At 42.3% G+C, this 17439-nt stretch overlaps 1 protein-coding gene and 2 pseudogenes across 1 annotated transcript; 1 reads left to right on the top strand and 2 right to left on the bottom strand.

Moving 5' to 3' along the window:
* Positions 1-5338, bottom strand: part of LOC149980194 (uncharacterized) — a 57556-nt pseudogene extending 52218 nt beyond the window's left edge.
* Positions 396-3016, bottom strand: LOC149980195 (uncharacterized; annotated as a pseudogene).
* A 2584-nt stretch (positions 5339-7922) lies between the features above and the next one.
* LOC110514144 (ubiquitin carboxyl-terminal hydrolase 37) lies at positions 7923-15890 on the top strand. The gene is made up of 11 exons (XM_090187840.1): positions 7923-8194; positions 10090-10442; positions 10885-11082; positions 11363-11494; positions 12117-12249; positions 12359-12495; positions 12688-12787; positions 12922-13001; positions 13196-13446; positions 13980-14061; positions 14851-15890. Exons 3-11 carry the CDS (start codon positions 10916-10918, stop codon positions 14861-14863), a joined length of 1095 nt encoding a protein of 364 aa, XP_090043966.1. The 5' UTR covers positions 7923-8194; positions 10090-10442; positions 10885-10915; the 3' UTR covers positions 14864-15890.
* Positions 15891-17439: the final 1549 nt, after the last annotated feature.

Raw genomic sequence — 17439 nt, 5'->3', positions numbered from 1 at the left:
ATCATCAAAGCTAGATGATGAGTTGGTTATTTGAATCAGCTGTGCAGTGTAGGGCAAAACACATTAAGTTCACCAAGAAGGGTTTGGAAAACCCTGCTTTAAGGCACTGTATCCATAGTCAGAAAACAGAGTTTAAAATGTGTGAGTCCATCTATACCAAGACAGATATGACCAATAAGGTTTGACAGAGGTGAGAAATCTGTCGGCATCTTAATCTGAAGATTTAAAGGGGAACTTTAAGGGGAACGACCATAGTAAATCTCAACACAGTCCTCCTGCACTCTATCATCAGGTTGTCCTTTCCCCCAGTAACTAAACAACACAGAGAACCAGACAGTCGGACAATGTGGTAAAAACATCCTCCTCAATTATATACAGTCCTATGTTTTCACAGCTTAAAAGACACACTCTGTAAGATGATAAGACCATTATCAAGACCATCAACACATTTTTTATTTTACTCTTTCAATTACATTTTAATGTGTCAATATTACCTGCTATCTATAATACATCTCTAGTTCTCATTGAATTACATCCATGTTTTAAACATACATTTTGATGAATATGATTGGAAGCAATACATCATTGTTGTTTTGTATCTCCATATCACAAGGTAAAATGGTAAAATATCTCACCCTCAGTAAAAGAGTCAGTCAGACCAATCCAGACTCTCAGGTGGAGGTTGAAGACAAACTGTCACTTTGAATATATTTTAAAATACTTCCCAAATATAAGTGTACTGATGAAAATACTTGTTCAAACACTGTCAACCTCTCTCTCTCTCTCACCTCTCCCCTCCCTCTCTCCCCTCTCTCCTTCTCTCTCTCTTCTCTCTCACCTCTCTCCCCCTCCCCCTTACCTCTCTCCCCTCCCTCTCTCCTCTCTCCCCCTCCCTTCCTCTGTCCTCTCTCACTCTCCCCCCTCTCTCTCTCAACTGTTCCTCTATGCTGTTTATGATCACCAGGTCTGCCCCCCTCTCTCTCTCTCACTCTCTCTCTTCTCTCTCACCTCTCTCCCTCCTCCCTCTCTTTTCTCTCTCACCTCTCCCCTCGCTCCCTCTCTCTTCTCTCCCCTCCCTCCCTCTCTTCTTTCTCGCCTCCCTCGCTCTCTTCTCCCTCACTCCCTCTCTAACTCTCTCTCTCTCTACCCCTCCCTCCCCCCTCCCTCCCACCCTCCCTCCCTCCCTCCCCCCCTTCCTCCCTCCCCTCTGTCTCTCTATTCGCTCACCTCTCCCCTCCATCTCTCTCTCTATTCAATCTCTCTCTTCAGTCAGGTTGTTGTATCTGGTCTGTAGCTGGTCTCTCTCTTCAGTCAGGTTGTTGTATCTGGTCTGTAGCTGGTCTCTCTATTTATTCAGGTTGTTGTATCTGGTTTGTAACTGCTCTCTTTCTTTATTCAGGTTGTTGTATCTGGTCTGTAACTGGTCTCTCTCTTCAGTCAGGTTGTTGTAACTGGTCTGAAGCTGGTCTCTCTATTCAGTCAGGTTGTTGTAACTGGTCTGAAGCTTGTCTCTCTCTTTAGTCAACTTGCTGTAACTGGTCTATAGCTGGTCTCTCTATTCAGTCAGGTTGCTGTAACTGGTCTGAAGCTGGTCTCTCTATTCAGTCAGGTTGTTGTAACTGGTCTGTAGCTGGTCTGTCTATTCGGTCAGGTTGTTGTAACTGGTCTGAAGCTGGTCTCTCTATTCAGTCAGGTTGTTGTAACTGGTCTGTAGCTGGTCTGTCTATTCGGTCAGGTTGTTGTAACTGGTCTGAAGCTGGTCTCTCTATTCAGTCAGGTTGTTGTATCTGGTCTGTAGCTGGTCTCTCGCTTTAGTCAGGTTGCTGTAACTGGTCTGTAGCTGGTCTGTCTATTCAGTCAGGTTGTTGTAACTGGTCTGAAGCTGGTCTCTCTATTCAGTCAGGTTATTGTAACTGGTCTGTAGCTGGTCTGTCTATTCGGTCAGGTTGTTGTAACTGGTCTGTAGCTGGTCTCTCTATTCAGTCAAGTTGTTGTAACTGGTCTGAAGCTGGTCTCTCTATTCAGTCAGGTTGTTGTAACTGGTCTGAAGCTGGTCTCTCTATTCAGTCAGGATGTTGTAACTGGTCTGTAGCTGGCCTCTCTCTTTAGTCGGGATGTTGTAACTGGTCTGTAGCTGGTCTCTCTCTTTAGTCAGGTTGTTGTAACTGGTCTGTAGCTGGTTTCTCTCTTTAGTCAGGATGTTGTAACTGGACTGTAGCTGGCCTCTCTCTTTAGTCAGGTTGTTGTAACTGGTCTGTAGCTGGTCTCTCTCTTTAGTCAGGTTGTTGTAACTGGTCTGTAGCTGGTTTCTCTCTTTAGTCAGGATGTTGTAACTGGACTGTAGCTGGCCTCTCTCTTTAGTCAGGTTGTTGTAACTGGTCTGTAGCTGGTCTCTCTATTCAGTCAGGTTGTTGTAAATGGTCTGAAGCTGGTCTCTCACTTTAGTCAGGTTGTTGTATCTGGTCTCTAACTGGTCTCTCTATTCAGTCAAGTTGTTGTAACTGGTCTGAAGCTGGTCTCTCTATTCAGTCAGGTTGTTGTAACTGGTCTGAAGCTTGTCTCTCTCTTTAGTCAGGTTGCTGTAACTGGTCTGTAGCTGGTCTCTCTATTCAGTCAGGTTGTTGTAACTGGTCTGAAGCTGGTCTCTCACTTTAGTCAGGTTGTTGTATCTGGTCTCTAACTGGTCTCTCTCTTCAGTCAGGTTGTTGTAACTGGTCTGAAGCTTGTCTCTCTATTCAGTCAGGTTGCTGTAACTGGTCTGAAGCTGGTCTCTCTATTCAGTCAGGTTGTTGTAACTGGTCTGTAGCTGGTCTGTCTATTCGGTCAGGTTGTTGTAACTGGTCTGAAGCTGGTCTCTCTATTCAGTCAGGTTGTTGTAACTGGTCTGTAGCTGGTCTGTCTATTCGGTCAGGTTGTTGTAACTGGTCTGAAGCTGGTCTCTCTATTCAGTCAGGTTGTTGTATCTGGTCTGTAGCTGGTCTCTCGCTTTAGTCAGGTTGCTGTAACTGGTCTGTAGCTGGTCTGTCTATTCAGTCAGGTTGTTGTAACTGGTCTGAAGCTGGTCTCTCTATTCAGTCAGGTTATTGTAACTGGTCTGTAGCTGGTCTGTCTATTCGGTCAGGTTGTTGTAACTGGTCTGTAGCTGGTCTCTCTATTCAGTCAAGTTGTTGTAACTGGTCTGAAGCTGGTCTCTCTATTCAGTCAGGTTGTTGTAACTGGTCTGAAGCTGGTCTCTCTATTCAGTCAGGATGTTGTAACTGGTCTGTAGCTGGCCTCTCTCTTTAGTCGGGATGTTGTAACTGGTCTGTAGCTGGTCTCTCTCTTTAGTCAGGTTGTTGTAACTGGTCTGTAGCTGGTTTCTCTCTTTAGTCAGGATGTTGTAACTGGACTGTAGCTGGCCTCTCTCTTTAGTCAGGTTGTTGTAACTGGTCTGTAGCTGGTCTCTCTCTTTAGTCAGGTTGTTGTAACTGGTCTGTAGCTGGTTTCTCTCTTTAGTCAGGATGTTGTAACTGGACTGTAGCTGGCCTCTCTCTTTAGTCAGGTTGTTGTAACTGGTCTGTAGCTGGTCTCTCTATTCAGTCAGGTTGTTGTAAATGGTCTGAAGCTGGTCTCTCACTTTAGTCAGGTTGTTGTATCTGGTCTCTAACTGGTCTCTCTATTCAGTCAAGTTGTTGTAACTGGTCTGAAGCTGGTCTCTCTATTCAGTCAGGTTGTTGTAACTGGTCTGAAGCTTGTCTCTCTCTTTAGTCAGGTTGCTGTAACTGGTCTGTAGCTGGTCTCTCTATTCAGTCAGGTTGTTGTAACTGGTCTGAAGCTGGTCTCTCACTTTAGTCAGGTTGTTGTATCTGGTCTCTAACTGGTCTCTCTCTTCAGTCAGGTTGTTGTAACTGGTCTGAAGCTTGTCTCTCTATTCAGTCAGGTTGCTGTAACTGGTCTGAAGCTGGTCTCTCTATTCAGTCAGGTTGTTGTAACTGGTCTGAAGCTGGTCTCTCTATTCAGTCAAGTTGTTGTAACTGGACTGTAGCTGGCCTCTCTCTTTAGTCAGGTTGTTGTAACTGGTCTGTAGCTGGTCTCTCTCTGTTGAGTCATGATCAACAGTGACTCCATCTGTATAAAGGAAAAGTTAATCAAACATGTAACAAAAACACCATTAATGAGTAATTATAATTAAGTAGGCAACTGAAGTCTCAGTGACAACATACTAAACTCACAGTAGACAGACAGGCCTATGATCCCAGCCAGTAGGAGAACACACAGCAGTGCAGCAACTCCAGAGGGTCTCTCCCACCACTGAACATGTACTGAATCACAAATGATTAAAGATCTTTGATAATGTGTTTTACTGTTTCATCCAGGATTGGGACAAATAAAGATATAGTACTACAGGGTAATCTCACCTGTTATGTGTGTGTGTGTGTGTGTGTGTGTGTGTGTGCGTGTGCGAGTGTGAGTGTGCTCAAATACAGTAACTTCTACTTCTAACCTCAACTCTTATATACGTCTGTACCTGTGTCTTCTCCCTGCACTTATTATTCTTTTGGGTCCCAACCCTAATGTGTCTCTACCTGAATTAATGCTGTCATTGAATGGGCGGTATAGACCTCTGGATCTCTGAACTGGTTTTGACCTTTGCCTGTTTTCTGGACTCCATTCCCGCCTGCCTGACCATTCTGTCTGCCCTGACCTCGAGCCTGCCGCCAGTCTGTACCTCTGGATCTCTGAACTGGTTTTGACCTTTTGCTTGTCCATGACTATTATCTTGCCTTCCCCCTTTGGATTGTTAATAAATATATTGGGCTCGAACCATCTGCCTCCTGTGTCTGCATCTGGTTCTCCTTGTGCCCCTATTGAAGAAGGTGATTGAATTTAGAACAATAGTGTAGGAATTGCTATTTCTCTGTCCTGCACGCACACCCCAAAAATACACAGAATTCTCACAGATCAGATTTGCCCCAACAAAAAATGTTGCTTAGATATTAATTTAGAATCTTCCAGTCCTCTAAATGTAATTATTGGCGGAGTGTCACGTCATTAGCGGAGAGTCAGGCGGCATTGGTCGGAGATTCATGCAGAGAGTCATGGGGTGGCAGGTATCCTAGAGGTTAGAGCGTTGGACTAGTAACTGAAAGGTTGCAAGATCAAATCCCTGAGCTGACAAGGTAAACTTCTGTTGATCTGCCCCTGAACAAGGCAGTTAACCCACTGTTCCTAGGCTGTCATTGAAAATAAGAATTTGTTCTTAACTGACTTGCCAAGTTCAATATAATAAAAATGATGCATTGACGAGGAATGAGATTGAGTCACAATCCATGCCAGGCACACCTGTGAGGAACTCCATCTCCTGTACTTGATGAAAATACCTGTCTATTTGTGGAAGAATCACCCTGATTAACTCTTTAGTCATATCACAGTTTACCTACTTTATGGTTTTGCCTACACCTAGCGACCTGTAAATTATATGAGAAAAAATATTTAATTTGATTTGGAATGGCAAGCCAGACAAAATTAAAAGGGCCTATTGTCTAACCCCATGTTCATGAATGGCCTTTTCCCCTTTAATCAAATTAAAACCGCACATTTTCAGTTATTTGAAAACAAAATCATCTCCAAAATATCAATATTTTTTAAACATGAACATGAAAATGAGATTGTGAACTCACCTTTGAGAATGAGAATGATAAATTACAGTAATTAATACATTCATTCAATACATTGGAATAGAAAAGAAGCCATCCACACATGATGAAATATTAGCAGGAGAATAGACTCTTCATAGCCTGGCTAATGTAGGCTGAAAATTCACCCAACTTGCACGACTTTACAATTGATCCCTAGTTTTGGTCTCAAGTAAGCATGGTGTGTGAAGAGCGTATATTAAATAAAATAAGCATTGTTTGTGAAAAAAACCCACCAGGAATATATAGACCGAGACCTATGAACACTTAAAAAACGAGAGTCAGGGTTAGTACTTTGTATATATAATTGGTTATCCTGACCTGGATGACATGACAAAAATCCTAAAGTCTACCAGTATTTTTGAAATGTCTCCAGTAGATTGTCTGTTCCCCCTGAAAGCCCCAATCTGCTCACTTAAATGAATAGACATCCTGGTCATGGTGTTACAGTATGTTCTTACAGCATAATCAAAGTGAGGACATTCGGCGATCTGCTGTATACTTACGGCCTATAGTAACCTGAAAGTCACACCTTTCCAGTACTCTTCTACCTGCCCCAAACTCCACCCATTCTATGGTGCTATATGTTCCAGGGTTAGGACTGTACCCACCAGAGGACTTGAGAAAATGAGCCAGAGCTGAGAGGATCACCAAAACTAAAGTTTTTTTGGTTTCAATGCATTTACTTATTTTATTTTTTTATATAGTCTGTCCATGTGTAGGCATACTGTGTAATACAATCGATACTTGTGTACTAAAAACATGAATGTGTTTTTGCAGAGCAAACAACCATGCAGACAACCATCCATGGAGATCGGTGGACAAAGGGCTGGACAACGGGCCACACCCATAAAACACATGGTTCCCATGAAAGCGGTTGGTTTTGCTACATTCTTAAAACATGTTTCATTATGCAGAATGTGTGTGTCGGAGTCACTTTTCATTCTTAATTGATCTACCATTTCTATTATAGGATACCACAATCGCTGGGGGCGCAGAGCAGTACCATTCTGCTCATCTGATGAAGGTGCACGTGAATCAGTATCACCCATTATTTGTAGAGACAGATACTTGTATTTTTTATTTAACTAGGCAAGTCATTTAAGACAAATTCTTATTTACAATGACGTCCTAGGAACAGTGGGTTAACTGCCTTGTTCAGGGACAGAACAACAGATTTTTACCTTGTCAGCTCAAGGATTTGATTCAACAACCTTCCGGTTACTGGCCCAATGCTCTAACCACTAGACTACATGCCGCCCCAACTGGGATGGATCCCGAGGCAAATGTGGTTGACCAGTGAACCTCCAGGTGTTCATCATTAATACTGTGACCAAGACTGATGCATCCCGAAAAAACATTCAAGACAGAGTTATTAATGAGTACTTGAGGTCACTGAGAAAGTCTTGACATGGCCTGCTCTCCCTTATGTAAGGAATTAAGCATCTTTGCCATGATTACTATGTACTGTGGGCTATGTTTAATATGTACTGTGGGCTATGTTTACTATGTACTGTGGGCTATGTTTACTATGTACTGTGGACCATGTTTACTATGTACTGTGGGCTATGTTTACTATGTACTGTGGACCATGTTTACTATGTACTGTGGGCTATGTTTACTATGTACTGTGGGCCATGTTTACTATGTACTGTGGGCTATGTTTACTTGTCAGACTGCACAGTAGCTTATTAAACGTGTGCATTTTGAAATAGTAAAAAATAAAAGAATAATCAATAACATGTTTCTACCACGGTGTGTTTCTGGTTGATGGCCAATATTAAGTACAGTCAAATGCATTTGTGAATTAAATCACTTTATTGTTTAATTAATTAAGGCTCCTTTCTCTTTTATGTGCTGGAGTTATTTTAAGAATAAAGTAGGCTAATGAAGGCAACAAATTGTTGCTTACTGAAACTCCCAATGACATCCAATTGTTACAATAGGATTTGAAGCAAAAGCCTACCTGCGTATGGTCAACTATTTCAGCACCGTTTTGTGCTGCTCTGAGAAAAGCAAGACAACTTAATAAACATATACATTTTTAAAAAGTAATTCAAAAATATATTTATATTGTACCACTGTAGATGTTGCAGGCAGTCAGAGATGAGTCCTATTGTAAAGTGTAGCCTAAAGGCCAAAATGGGCAAACTTCAATGTATTCAATGTTTAAGTACTCTAAAACCAGATTTGCCCAACCCCTACAAATATATGAATGTATTATTATCCCTGCATTATCATTATATAAAAGCCCATTAGATATTAATTTAGAATCCTCTAAATGTAATTAGATCTACTATTGTAATTTGTTGATCTGAATTGATCTGCAAGTATTTTCATTTTGAGTTTCCGGTAAACTCTTTGTTTCCTTTCATGTGTCCAACCAATTATTATTGGATTATTCACCACGGCAACCAGTGAAATGTATTTCTGAGTTAGGTTGGCTTGTTTTCAGAATTCACCACGAAATGCCTCCAGCTGTCCATCACCACTGTAAATATAAAGAGTGGTTATAGAGGGTGAGCGTGTATGTGTGTGTTTGTGCGAGAGAGAGAGAATCGAAACACACACAGTAACGTGTGTAAATGAGTTCCGAGAGCAGATCTGTTATCCAACGATTAGTTTCATATTAAAAACGGTCAAATGTTTCTCAAAGATGCACTCTGGTGGTCAAACTAGCTCTAACGAGCGTTAATGGCAACAATGTCTTGACACTTAAATAATAAATAATGTGCCATAGAATTCTGCGGCAGCCCGCAAGTTTTTAAGAAAGAACCACTGGAGGAGTTGGCAAGACAGCACTAAACAGACCTGGGACTCTAGCTAGTAGGAGTTGACAAGACAGCACTAAACAGACCTGGGACTCTAGCTAGTAGGAGTTGACAAGACAGCCCTAAACAGACCTGGGACTCTAGCTAGTAGGAGTTGGCAAGACAGCACTAAACAGACCTGGGACTCTAGCTAGTAGGAGTTGACAAGACAGCACTAAACAGACCTGGGACTCTAGCTAGTAGGAGTTGGCAAGACAGCACTAAACAGACCTGGGACTCTAGCTAGTAGGAGTTGACAAGACAGCACTAAACAGACCTGGGACTCTAGCTAGTATGAGTTGGCAAGACAGCACTAAACAGACCTGGGACTCTAGCTAGTAGGAGTTGGCAAGACAGCACTAAACAGACCTGGGACTCTAGCTAGTAGGAGTTGGCAAGACAGCACTAAACAGACCTGGGACTCTAGCTAGTAGGAGTTGGCAAGACAGCACTAAACAGACCTGGGACTCTAGCTAGTAGGAGTTGGCAAGACAGCACTAAACAGACCTGGGACTCTAGCTAGGGTTGGGTTAAGTTTAGGTAAGAATAATTGTTTAGGGGTTGGAGTGACGTTAGAAAACAAAATTCATGCCAGCAACCTTGTGTTACGCCTTCCATTCAACACCAATTTATCACCTAGCAAGTGTATTTAACACGCACTGGGCACTGTAAGCTCTGCCCACTGACCATTGAGCTTTAATTGAACCAATCACATTCATTATGTCCTTGAGACAGAGCTGCCCTCAGGGCAAGATTGAATATGGAAAACTGTCCCTAACCAATCTGGATTGTTGTTTGAGGTTTAGGCTAAATCTCTACCACCTGTTCACATTCTTTTAAACCAACCCTTTGTCCATCTGCTGGTGAATAAGAGAAAAAGCATTTAGCATTTAAATAAACCGATAACCAAACCAAAAACAACATGGAAGCTATCAAAAAACTATGAAGATGAAGATGAAGGCACTTAAAATGCCTTTATTGTGGTCGTACGTTTAATGAAACAACATACAAAAAATGAATGTAAAAAGAAACAAGAATACAATGGAGCATATTATCTACAATATTGTATGTATACTGCATAACTTTGCTCTTCAGTAAAACAGATTTGTTCATTGAACAATATATTTTAAAATGTTATAGATTGGGTTGCCAGGTGGTGGTGTCATACATGACCGATGACATCACAATGGTCTTAAAGCCAATTTGAACAATGGGTTAATGTGGAAATGTATCAGTCTTCATTGGTTATCGACATGGCTTGTTTCTGCTGGTGCAAAAAGGTATGAAATCAGGTCATTTAATCAATTAACAACTACTATAATTCTGGAGTAGTATTTTTCTCTTAAACCTAGTGGGAAGAATAAAAGTAAAATTACATTCTGATTGACGAATACGTAAAAAGTGTACATGAGATGTACATGAAGTTCGGCTATTGCAAATGTCACTCAATGTAACCTGTCTATACTGTGTTATTTGAGGTTTTGGATAGATACCTATGATTCTCCATTTAGGCCAACCTCTTCCTACTCTTATGACCCCCCTCTTCCATTGGCTGGGGATCTGGGGGGAAAGTATTTAGCACTATCACATTTTCTTGTCAACAGAAAAAACGTCAGAAAGCAAATTCAGTTGATGTGGAGCAGAAGACAAGAAAGAAGAAGGAGAGGGGCACTTCATCCCCCTCTCTAATTCCATCTGACTGTTCTGAACGGAATGGCTCCGCTACCTCTGACCCCTCACCCTCTGACCAACTCTCCTCCCTCCATCCACCTCCCTCTCCTGTTAAATGTTCCTCTCGGCCTTGCTCTCCTGCTAAACAACCCTCTGTACCCCGGTCACCTGCCAAAAACCCTTCCCCAGTGAAATCCTCTCCAGTGGTGTCCCACCCTAGTTCTCCCTCTCCTACCAACCCTCTGGACCGTCATGGAGACACCAGTCAGGAGGGCACAACAGTCAGGTAATCCAAACATAAAGTACAGTGCCATCCTAGAGTCTCTTTGGAGATTTGGATTTAGTGCTACCAGACCAGGGTCAGTGTTAATCAACAGTATGAGTGCTAATCTAGGATCAGGTCCTCTCTGTCCATAATAATCTGATTCATTGATCTATGATCTAAAATGCAAAACTGGTCCTAGATCCGACTCCTACTCTGAGACACTTGATAAACACAGTCCCAGAAAGTTATTTTCCTCAAACTGTAGTTTTAGGCTCTTCTGTCTACATCTAGTGGATAAAGAGAGTACTAACCTATTGGCCTGGTCTACTTGGTACACTGCATTTATATGGACAGCAGTACTCAGCTGTGTTTATAGTACAGTACAGTATTTAATAGAGAGACTGTGTAGAGTGATAATATCTCTGTGTTGAAGGTGTTAGACCTGTTTCTCTCCTTCCTCCAGATCTCTGTCTCTTCAGGAACACTCTAGTCCAATGCCCCAGAGACCAGTCTCAGCCACCAGAAGCATGACTCTTCCCAGGGCCAGCTCAGCCACCAGAAGCATGACTCTTCCCAGGGCCAGCTCAGCCACCAGAGGGTCAGAAGAGACCCAGGGGGCCAGAGGAGAACGGGGGGAACTGGTCAACATGGAACTTCTTGGGTAAACCACAACACACTGCAAATGCATTGAATATAAGTTCTTTATTGTTTAGAGATCAGTGTCTGATATACTATGGGGATAAGGCTTACTATCTAGCATGTCCGTTTTATTAGATATTTATAAACCCATGAATTATGTCAATCTTGGTCTAAAGGACATCCACTTCTTTGTGTTAAATATAATGTATCCCTTATCCCCTACCATTATCATCACTTTATAGAGATGTGAAGGTTTATGATTAATCTCTATGTGTGTACTGATGGCTGCTTCTTCTTCACAGGTTGCCTAACATTGGCAACACTTGCTTCCTTAACGCCACCCTGCAGTGCCTCCTGATCCTGCCGTCCTTCTCAAAGGAAATCCTGCACCAGGAACAACTCTGGAGCTCCTCCCCCTTCTCCAACCTGCTCAGGTAAGGGAAGGCTCAAAAGCAGACACTCACCCCACACACCCATTAATTGTGGTCATGAATTAAAGAAGGGACACTCTTTTCACGCCACTTCTACAGAAAGGGATTGTCGTAGCAGGTTAAGATAGCACTTTCACTAATCCTAACCCTTTTCCTAACCTTAACCACTTCATATTTTGCTGTGTATTGTATTTTTGGTTTATTTTCCAGTTTCTTTTTGTTTTTGGAATCTTCATAACCAAGAAGAACAACAATAACACACTGATTATGATGTAGGCATTTTGTAGGCCAATTTGGAAAGTGTAGAATGACTACATGACCCATAATGCTCATTGACTGAACATTCCACCTTACCGTGGGAAATGTGGTAGTTTTTTTAAATGCTCTTGAATTGAGAGCAGTATCCAAACCAAATATCTTAGGAGAATAAACAATACATTTTTGTTGTTTGGCTTCATTGTCTGTCCTCAATGGTGAAATTGCATCAAATCCAATGAAACATTTCTAATGATGGGGTGCCACTAGATAAAACATATTTGTATTTACTCACCTGCCTCTTCAGGCGTAAGCCAGTAGGTTGACACCATCCAGTCGGCTGCTAACTTACTCTCTGTCTCCCCTACAGGTGTCTGTCTGATGTGCACCGTTCGGGTCTACCTGACAGTGTGGCAAACCAGGCCTCAAAAGCAGACCTCATGTGGAAGGTCAAGTACTCCTTGTCGGGATACGATTTGAAGTATCTGGGGGACACGCAACAGGTAACTGAGGCACTACTCTCTTGTGTACGAGTGCTCTTCTTGCAAGGGTTCATTTTCTCTTTTTAATTTGCTTTTATCTTGGTGTGTTTCTTTCTCTTCCTCATCATAGGACGCACACGAGTTACTCGTCAATATGCTGTGCCAGCTGAAGGAGGAGGGCATGATTCTGAAGACACTTGGGATGAACTATACCTGCCCTGTTTCCCAGCTGGAGTTCCAGCTTGTGTCGGTGCGCACATGTACCAGGTAAGAGATCCCATTGGTTGTAGTGTATGTACTGAGAACATGATCTTTCTATATATATATATATATATATATATATATATATATACAGTATATATTAATATTACAAAACACATGGCATAACAGAAACATTGTAGAGACCTGAAACAGAAACAGACTTGATGCATTTTTCTTCTCTTTGTCCTGCTTCTGAAGCTGTGGGCGCGAGTCGTCCACCAGAGAGGACTACAACCACCTCTCATTGGACATCAGCCCTGAGCGCACCTTGCTGAACAGCCTAGCACTCACTTTCAAAGTCAGCACTTAGGGCTCAGCCCTGCATGTAGAGACTAACACCCAGGGCAAGCTGCCCACTGCCTCAGAATACGCTATCTTATCTTATTATTGTAGTGGTATCATTCATTATGTAATGCTTTTGTTTCTAACCAGAGTGAACAGGTTGAATTCACATGTGAGGGCTGTAAAGGCCTCCACGCCTCAAAGGTGGAGCAGTTCCACACACTGCCTCTGTGAGTTGTCCCTTTATAACCTCTCATAGTACTAGCAGTGTTTAATGTCCTGAGCCTTTAGGAGTAGTTACCTTCCTGAGCAGGTTGTAGGACTTAGAGGTGAGCACCGCCAAACAAATTTCACTCATCTGTTATTTTGTTGACTGGTTTCATTGTCTGTCTGTTCATCTCTCTTCCTCTCTCTTTCTGGGCAGTGTGCTGGTTCTGCATCTGAAGAGGTTTGGAGGACCTGGGGGGTTGGAGAAGCTGGAGGCTCCTCTTTTGTTTCCTTCGGAGCTGAGGCTCTCCACCCTCTGTGGGGACATGGTGCCACACCTGCACAGTGCCAGCCCACAGGCCCTCACCAACCAGGCCCCCAGCATCCAGGGGTCCATCCCCCAGACCCTCGCCAGCCAAGTCTCCAGACCACCTGGAGAGGCCAAAGACAGCGCCCTCTGCTGTTCAGGTAGGTCATGGCACCATAACACTATTCTTGCTCCAACACCACACAAACCACCCACTCCCAGAACGGTCCTGCTGACAGAGAAGCTGGAAGCTGCAATTTAAAATGCTTCTCGGACATTTTTAGTGATGTATGGGAGCTGTTTTAGTCCAGAGCAATTCAGACAAGTGACCACGTTTTCACAGCTCCTTATATGTATATTTGATCCCTCAGATTCAAATGAGCAGGAACCAGGGAAAGTGCTGCTGACAGCCTCAGTGGTGAGGAGAGAGAGAGAGAGAGAGAGAGAGAGAGAGAGAGAGAGAGAGAGAGAGAGAGAGAGAGAGAGAGAGAGAGAGAGAGAGAGAGAGAGAGAGAGAGAGAGAGAGAGAGAGAGAGAAACCAGTGAAAAATAAGTTATGACAGAACACTGAGATAGTTATGAAGAGTACACGAAGTAGTAGACCTGTAGTAGACTAGTACTGTAGTAGACTGTAGACAGTGTGGTGGACTGTAGAGGAAATGAGAATCCTATGATCACATGTGTTTTCTTACAGAAGCAGAAGCCAGTACAGTCAGTGAATGGTTACTACCAGCTGACTGGCGTAGTCTCTCATTTGGGAGGCTCCGCAAACTCCGGTAAGTAAATACCATCAAACACACACATGCAGATGCACAATACATATGACATCAGCTGAATTCCAAATCACTCCCTTCTCCTTGGATCTCAATTTGCATGTTCACGTGTGCCTCTGCCGTATACACAAGCATCCCAAAGCTGAGGGAGTGAAAATTATCGAGGGTGAAGGCCAGGGATCATCAACTAGATTCAGCCTCGGGTCCATTTTCTTTCTTAGCCAGATGGGAAGGGGTGTGGAACAAAATTACAAATAATTTGTAGACTGCAAATATACCGTAGGAACGCCAAACAGATATAATATTTGACTCATTTCAAACCTTGCTTACATTTGTGTACAACCACAAATATCTCTTTATTGTGCGTGGGAATACTTTGAAACAGATTTCCAAAATGAAAATCACTTGGAGCTGATTTGCTGGTGTTTTTACAGTCTTTTAACAATTACCTTTTATTTGGTCAGAAAACATAGGGGCCAAATAAAATCATCCTTGGGCCAAATTTGTCCCGCGGGCCGCCATTTGGGGAACCCTGGGGTAGGTGATAATTAGACCTTCCAACAGCCATTTCGGCCAAGCTAGCAAGGCTGCAGGCTTCAGAGTGAAGTGTCATCCCAACAAGCACTGCATGCCTAATTATATGCCATGTGTATTTGTTTATCTCTGATTTCAAAACTTGACACATGTAACAGATAAAATACCTCCCAAATGACCTGTTTAACTGTTACGAAACACTCTATTACCCACAATAGCGTGACCCTTGACCTCTAGTCTGTCTTCCTTGTTCCACAGGGCACTACATTAGTGACATATTGCATGCCAGTGGAAACTGGTTCTGCTGTAACGACAGCCAGGTGTCAATGTCCAATGAAGCCACTGTGCTGAGGACCAGAGCCCGGAGTGCCTACATGCTCTTCTATATGTTCAGGTACTGTTTACTCTCGCCATCTATATTCTTGTGTTGCTATTTATGTGTACTGTTCCTTTCACCCTACAGGGCAATAGAGCGGGAGGCCCCTGCACACAGGGCCTAACAGGGCCACCAGCATCAGCCCCAGCCTAAACAGGGGCAGCACCTGGACCAGCCTCAAAACACTCAGACCTGTCTCAACAGGGGTAGTACCAGGCCCAGTCTCAAAACCCCCAGCCCAGCCTCAACACTCACACACCTGCCTCGAAAGGGGTAGCATTTGGCCCAACATCAACAACCCAGCCCAGCCTCAACATGGGAAGATCAAGACCCAGCCCCAACACCCTCAGACCTGCCTCAACAGGTGCAGCATTCGGCCCAACTTCAATCATGCTGCTCTTCAACACTAGCATGAACATTCTTTCAGTAGCTTATGTCATAAATACCTGCCCTTGATTTGACTACTTCACCTAATGTATAAAGCGTATAAAGTATACACACTAAATGTAGTACACATGTAGATGTGGTGGATAGAGAGTGTGATTATTTAGAGGGTATAACATCCCTTCTATTTGGTTTGGTTTGAAATCCTCCTGTTGTGAAATACACTGTGGTGTCTAACCTCTTATTCAGCATGGTCACACCGGAAGACCTGGAATATTAATAATGACAAGCAAATGTAAGAAAATCCCATTTAAGATGATTCTGTTGACCGTTGTAACTCTTTAACTCAGGAAGATTTATGGTCTGGGATTCAGGCCGGTCCTAACAGGAAACGTGACAAAGTGAAGCAGCTGTAATGGAGCCTTCTAACACCCAATCAGGTCTGGAGGAGGAATGTCACAAAGATTCAGAGATACTATGAGTATCTTTTGAAGTTACTCTCCAGTTGTATCCATTTGAATAAATACAGACATGAAAATGCTGGGCTATGGCTGTAACCTTGGTTCTGTGAGTAGAGTAACGGGTCACCAAACAAGTTATGGGAACTCTACATTCTGTCTTTTCTTATCTCACGTACACTCCCTTACGTATTTATTTTGACAGTGAAGCTACAACTTTTCATTTGGCTCTATACGCCAGCGTTTTGGATTGGAGATCAAATGTTTCATATGGGGTGACTGTACAGAATGTCACCTTTAATTTAATGAATGGTAAATAATGTTGAGTGAGAAAGTTACAGAGGATCATACCCCCAAGACATGCTAACCTCTCACCATTACCAATAATAGGGGAGGTTAGCATTTTATATCATACCCCCAAGACATGCTAACCTCTCACCATTACCAATAATAGGGGTGGTTAGCATTTTATATCATACCCCCAAGACATGCTAACCTCTCACCATTACCAATAATAGGGGAGGTTAGCATTTTATATCATACCCCCAAGACATTCTAACCTCTCACCATTACCAATAATAGGGGAGGTTAGCATTTATTATCATACCCCCAAGACATGCTAAACTCTCACCATTACCAATAATAGGGGAGGTTAGCATTTTATATCATACCCCCAAGACATGATAACCTCTCACCATTACCAATAATAGTGGAGGTTAGCATTTTATATCATACCCCCAAGACATGCTAACCTCTCACCATTACCAATAATAGGGGAGGTTAGCATTTGGGGGGTATAATATTTATACCTCTGTAAATTTCTCACTCATCATTATTCACAATTCATTCATGATTATCTTTAATCATGGAATTCTATTCGTATTTACAATAAAAATGACTCCAAAGTTACACAATACATTATTTACTATTACGCTTACATTTTAGTCATTTAGCAGACTTACAATTAGAGCATTCATGTTTAACATACAGAGTGCCTTGACACCCCTAGACCTCTTACACATGTTGTTGTGTTACAGACTGAATTTAAAATGCAGTAAATATATTTTTTCTCTCACTCAACTACACAAAGTACTCCATAACGACAAAGTTAAAACATGTTTTTAGAAATGTTTGCAAATGTATTGAAAATTAAATATACTATAGATTTTACATAAGTATTCACATCCCTAAGTCAATACTTTGTAGAAGCACATTTGGCAGCGATAACAGCTGTGAGTATTTCCTGGTAAATCTCTAGGAGCTTTCCACACCTGGATTGTGGAACGTGACCATTAGTCTTTTCAAAATTCTTTAAGTTTGTCAAATTGGTTTTTGATCATTGCTAGACAACAGTTTTCAGGTCTTGCCATAGATTTTCAAGTAGATTTAAGTCAAAACTGTAACTTGGCCACTCAGGAACATTGACTGTCTTCTTGGAAAGCAACTCCAGTGTATATTTGGTCTTCTGTTTTAGGTTATTGTCCTGTTGAAAGGTTTATTAATCTCCCAGAGTCTGGTGGAAAGCAGACTGAACCAGGTTTTCCTGTTTAGCTCCACTCAGTTTATTTTTCTTCTGAAAAACTCTCCAGTCCTTAACGATTATAAACACACCTTGACATACTGTATGAT

The sequence above is a fragment of the Oncorhynchus mykiss genome, chromosome 10, assembly GCF_057628025.1.
Source record: "Oncorhynchus mykiss isolate SJ-2025 chromosome 10, ASM5762802v1, whole genome shotgun sequence".
Taxonomy (NCBI): Eukaryota; Metazoa; Chordata; class Actinopteri; order Salmoniformes; family Salmonidae; genus Oncorhynchus; species Oncorhynchus mykiss.
The sequence above is the reverse complement of the archived record's forward strand: the minus strand, read 5'-3'. Positions and strand labels throughout refer to the sequence as shown.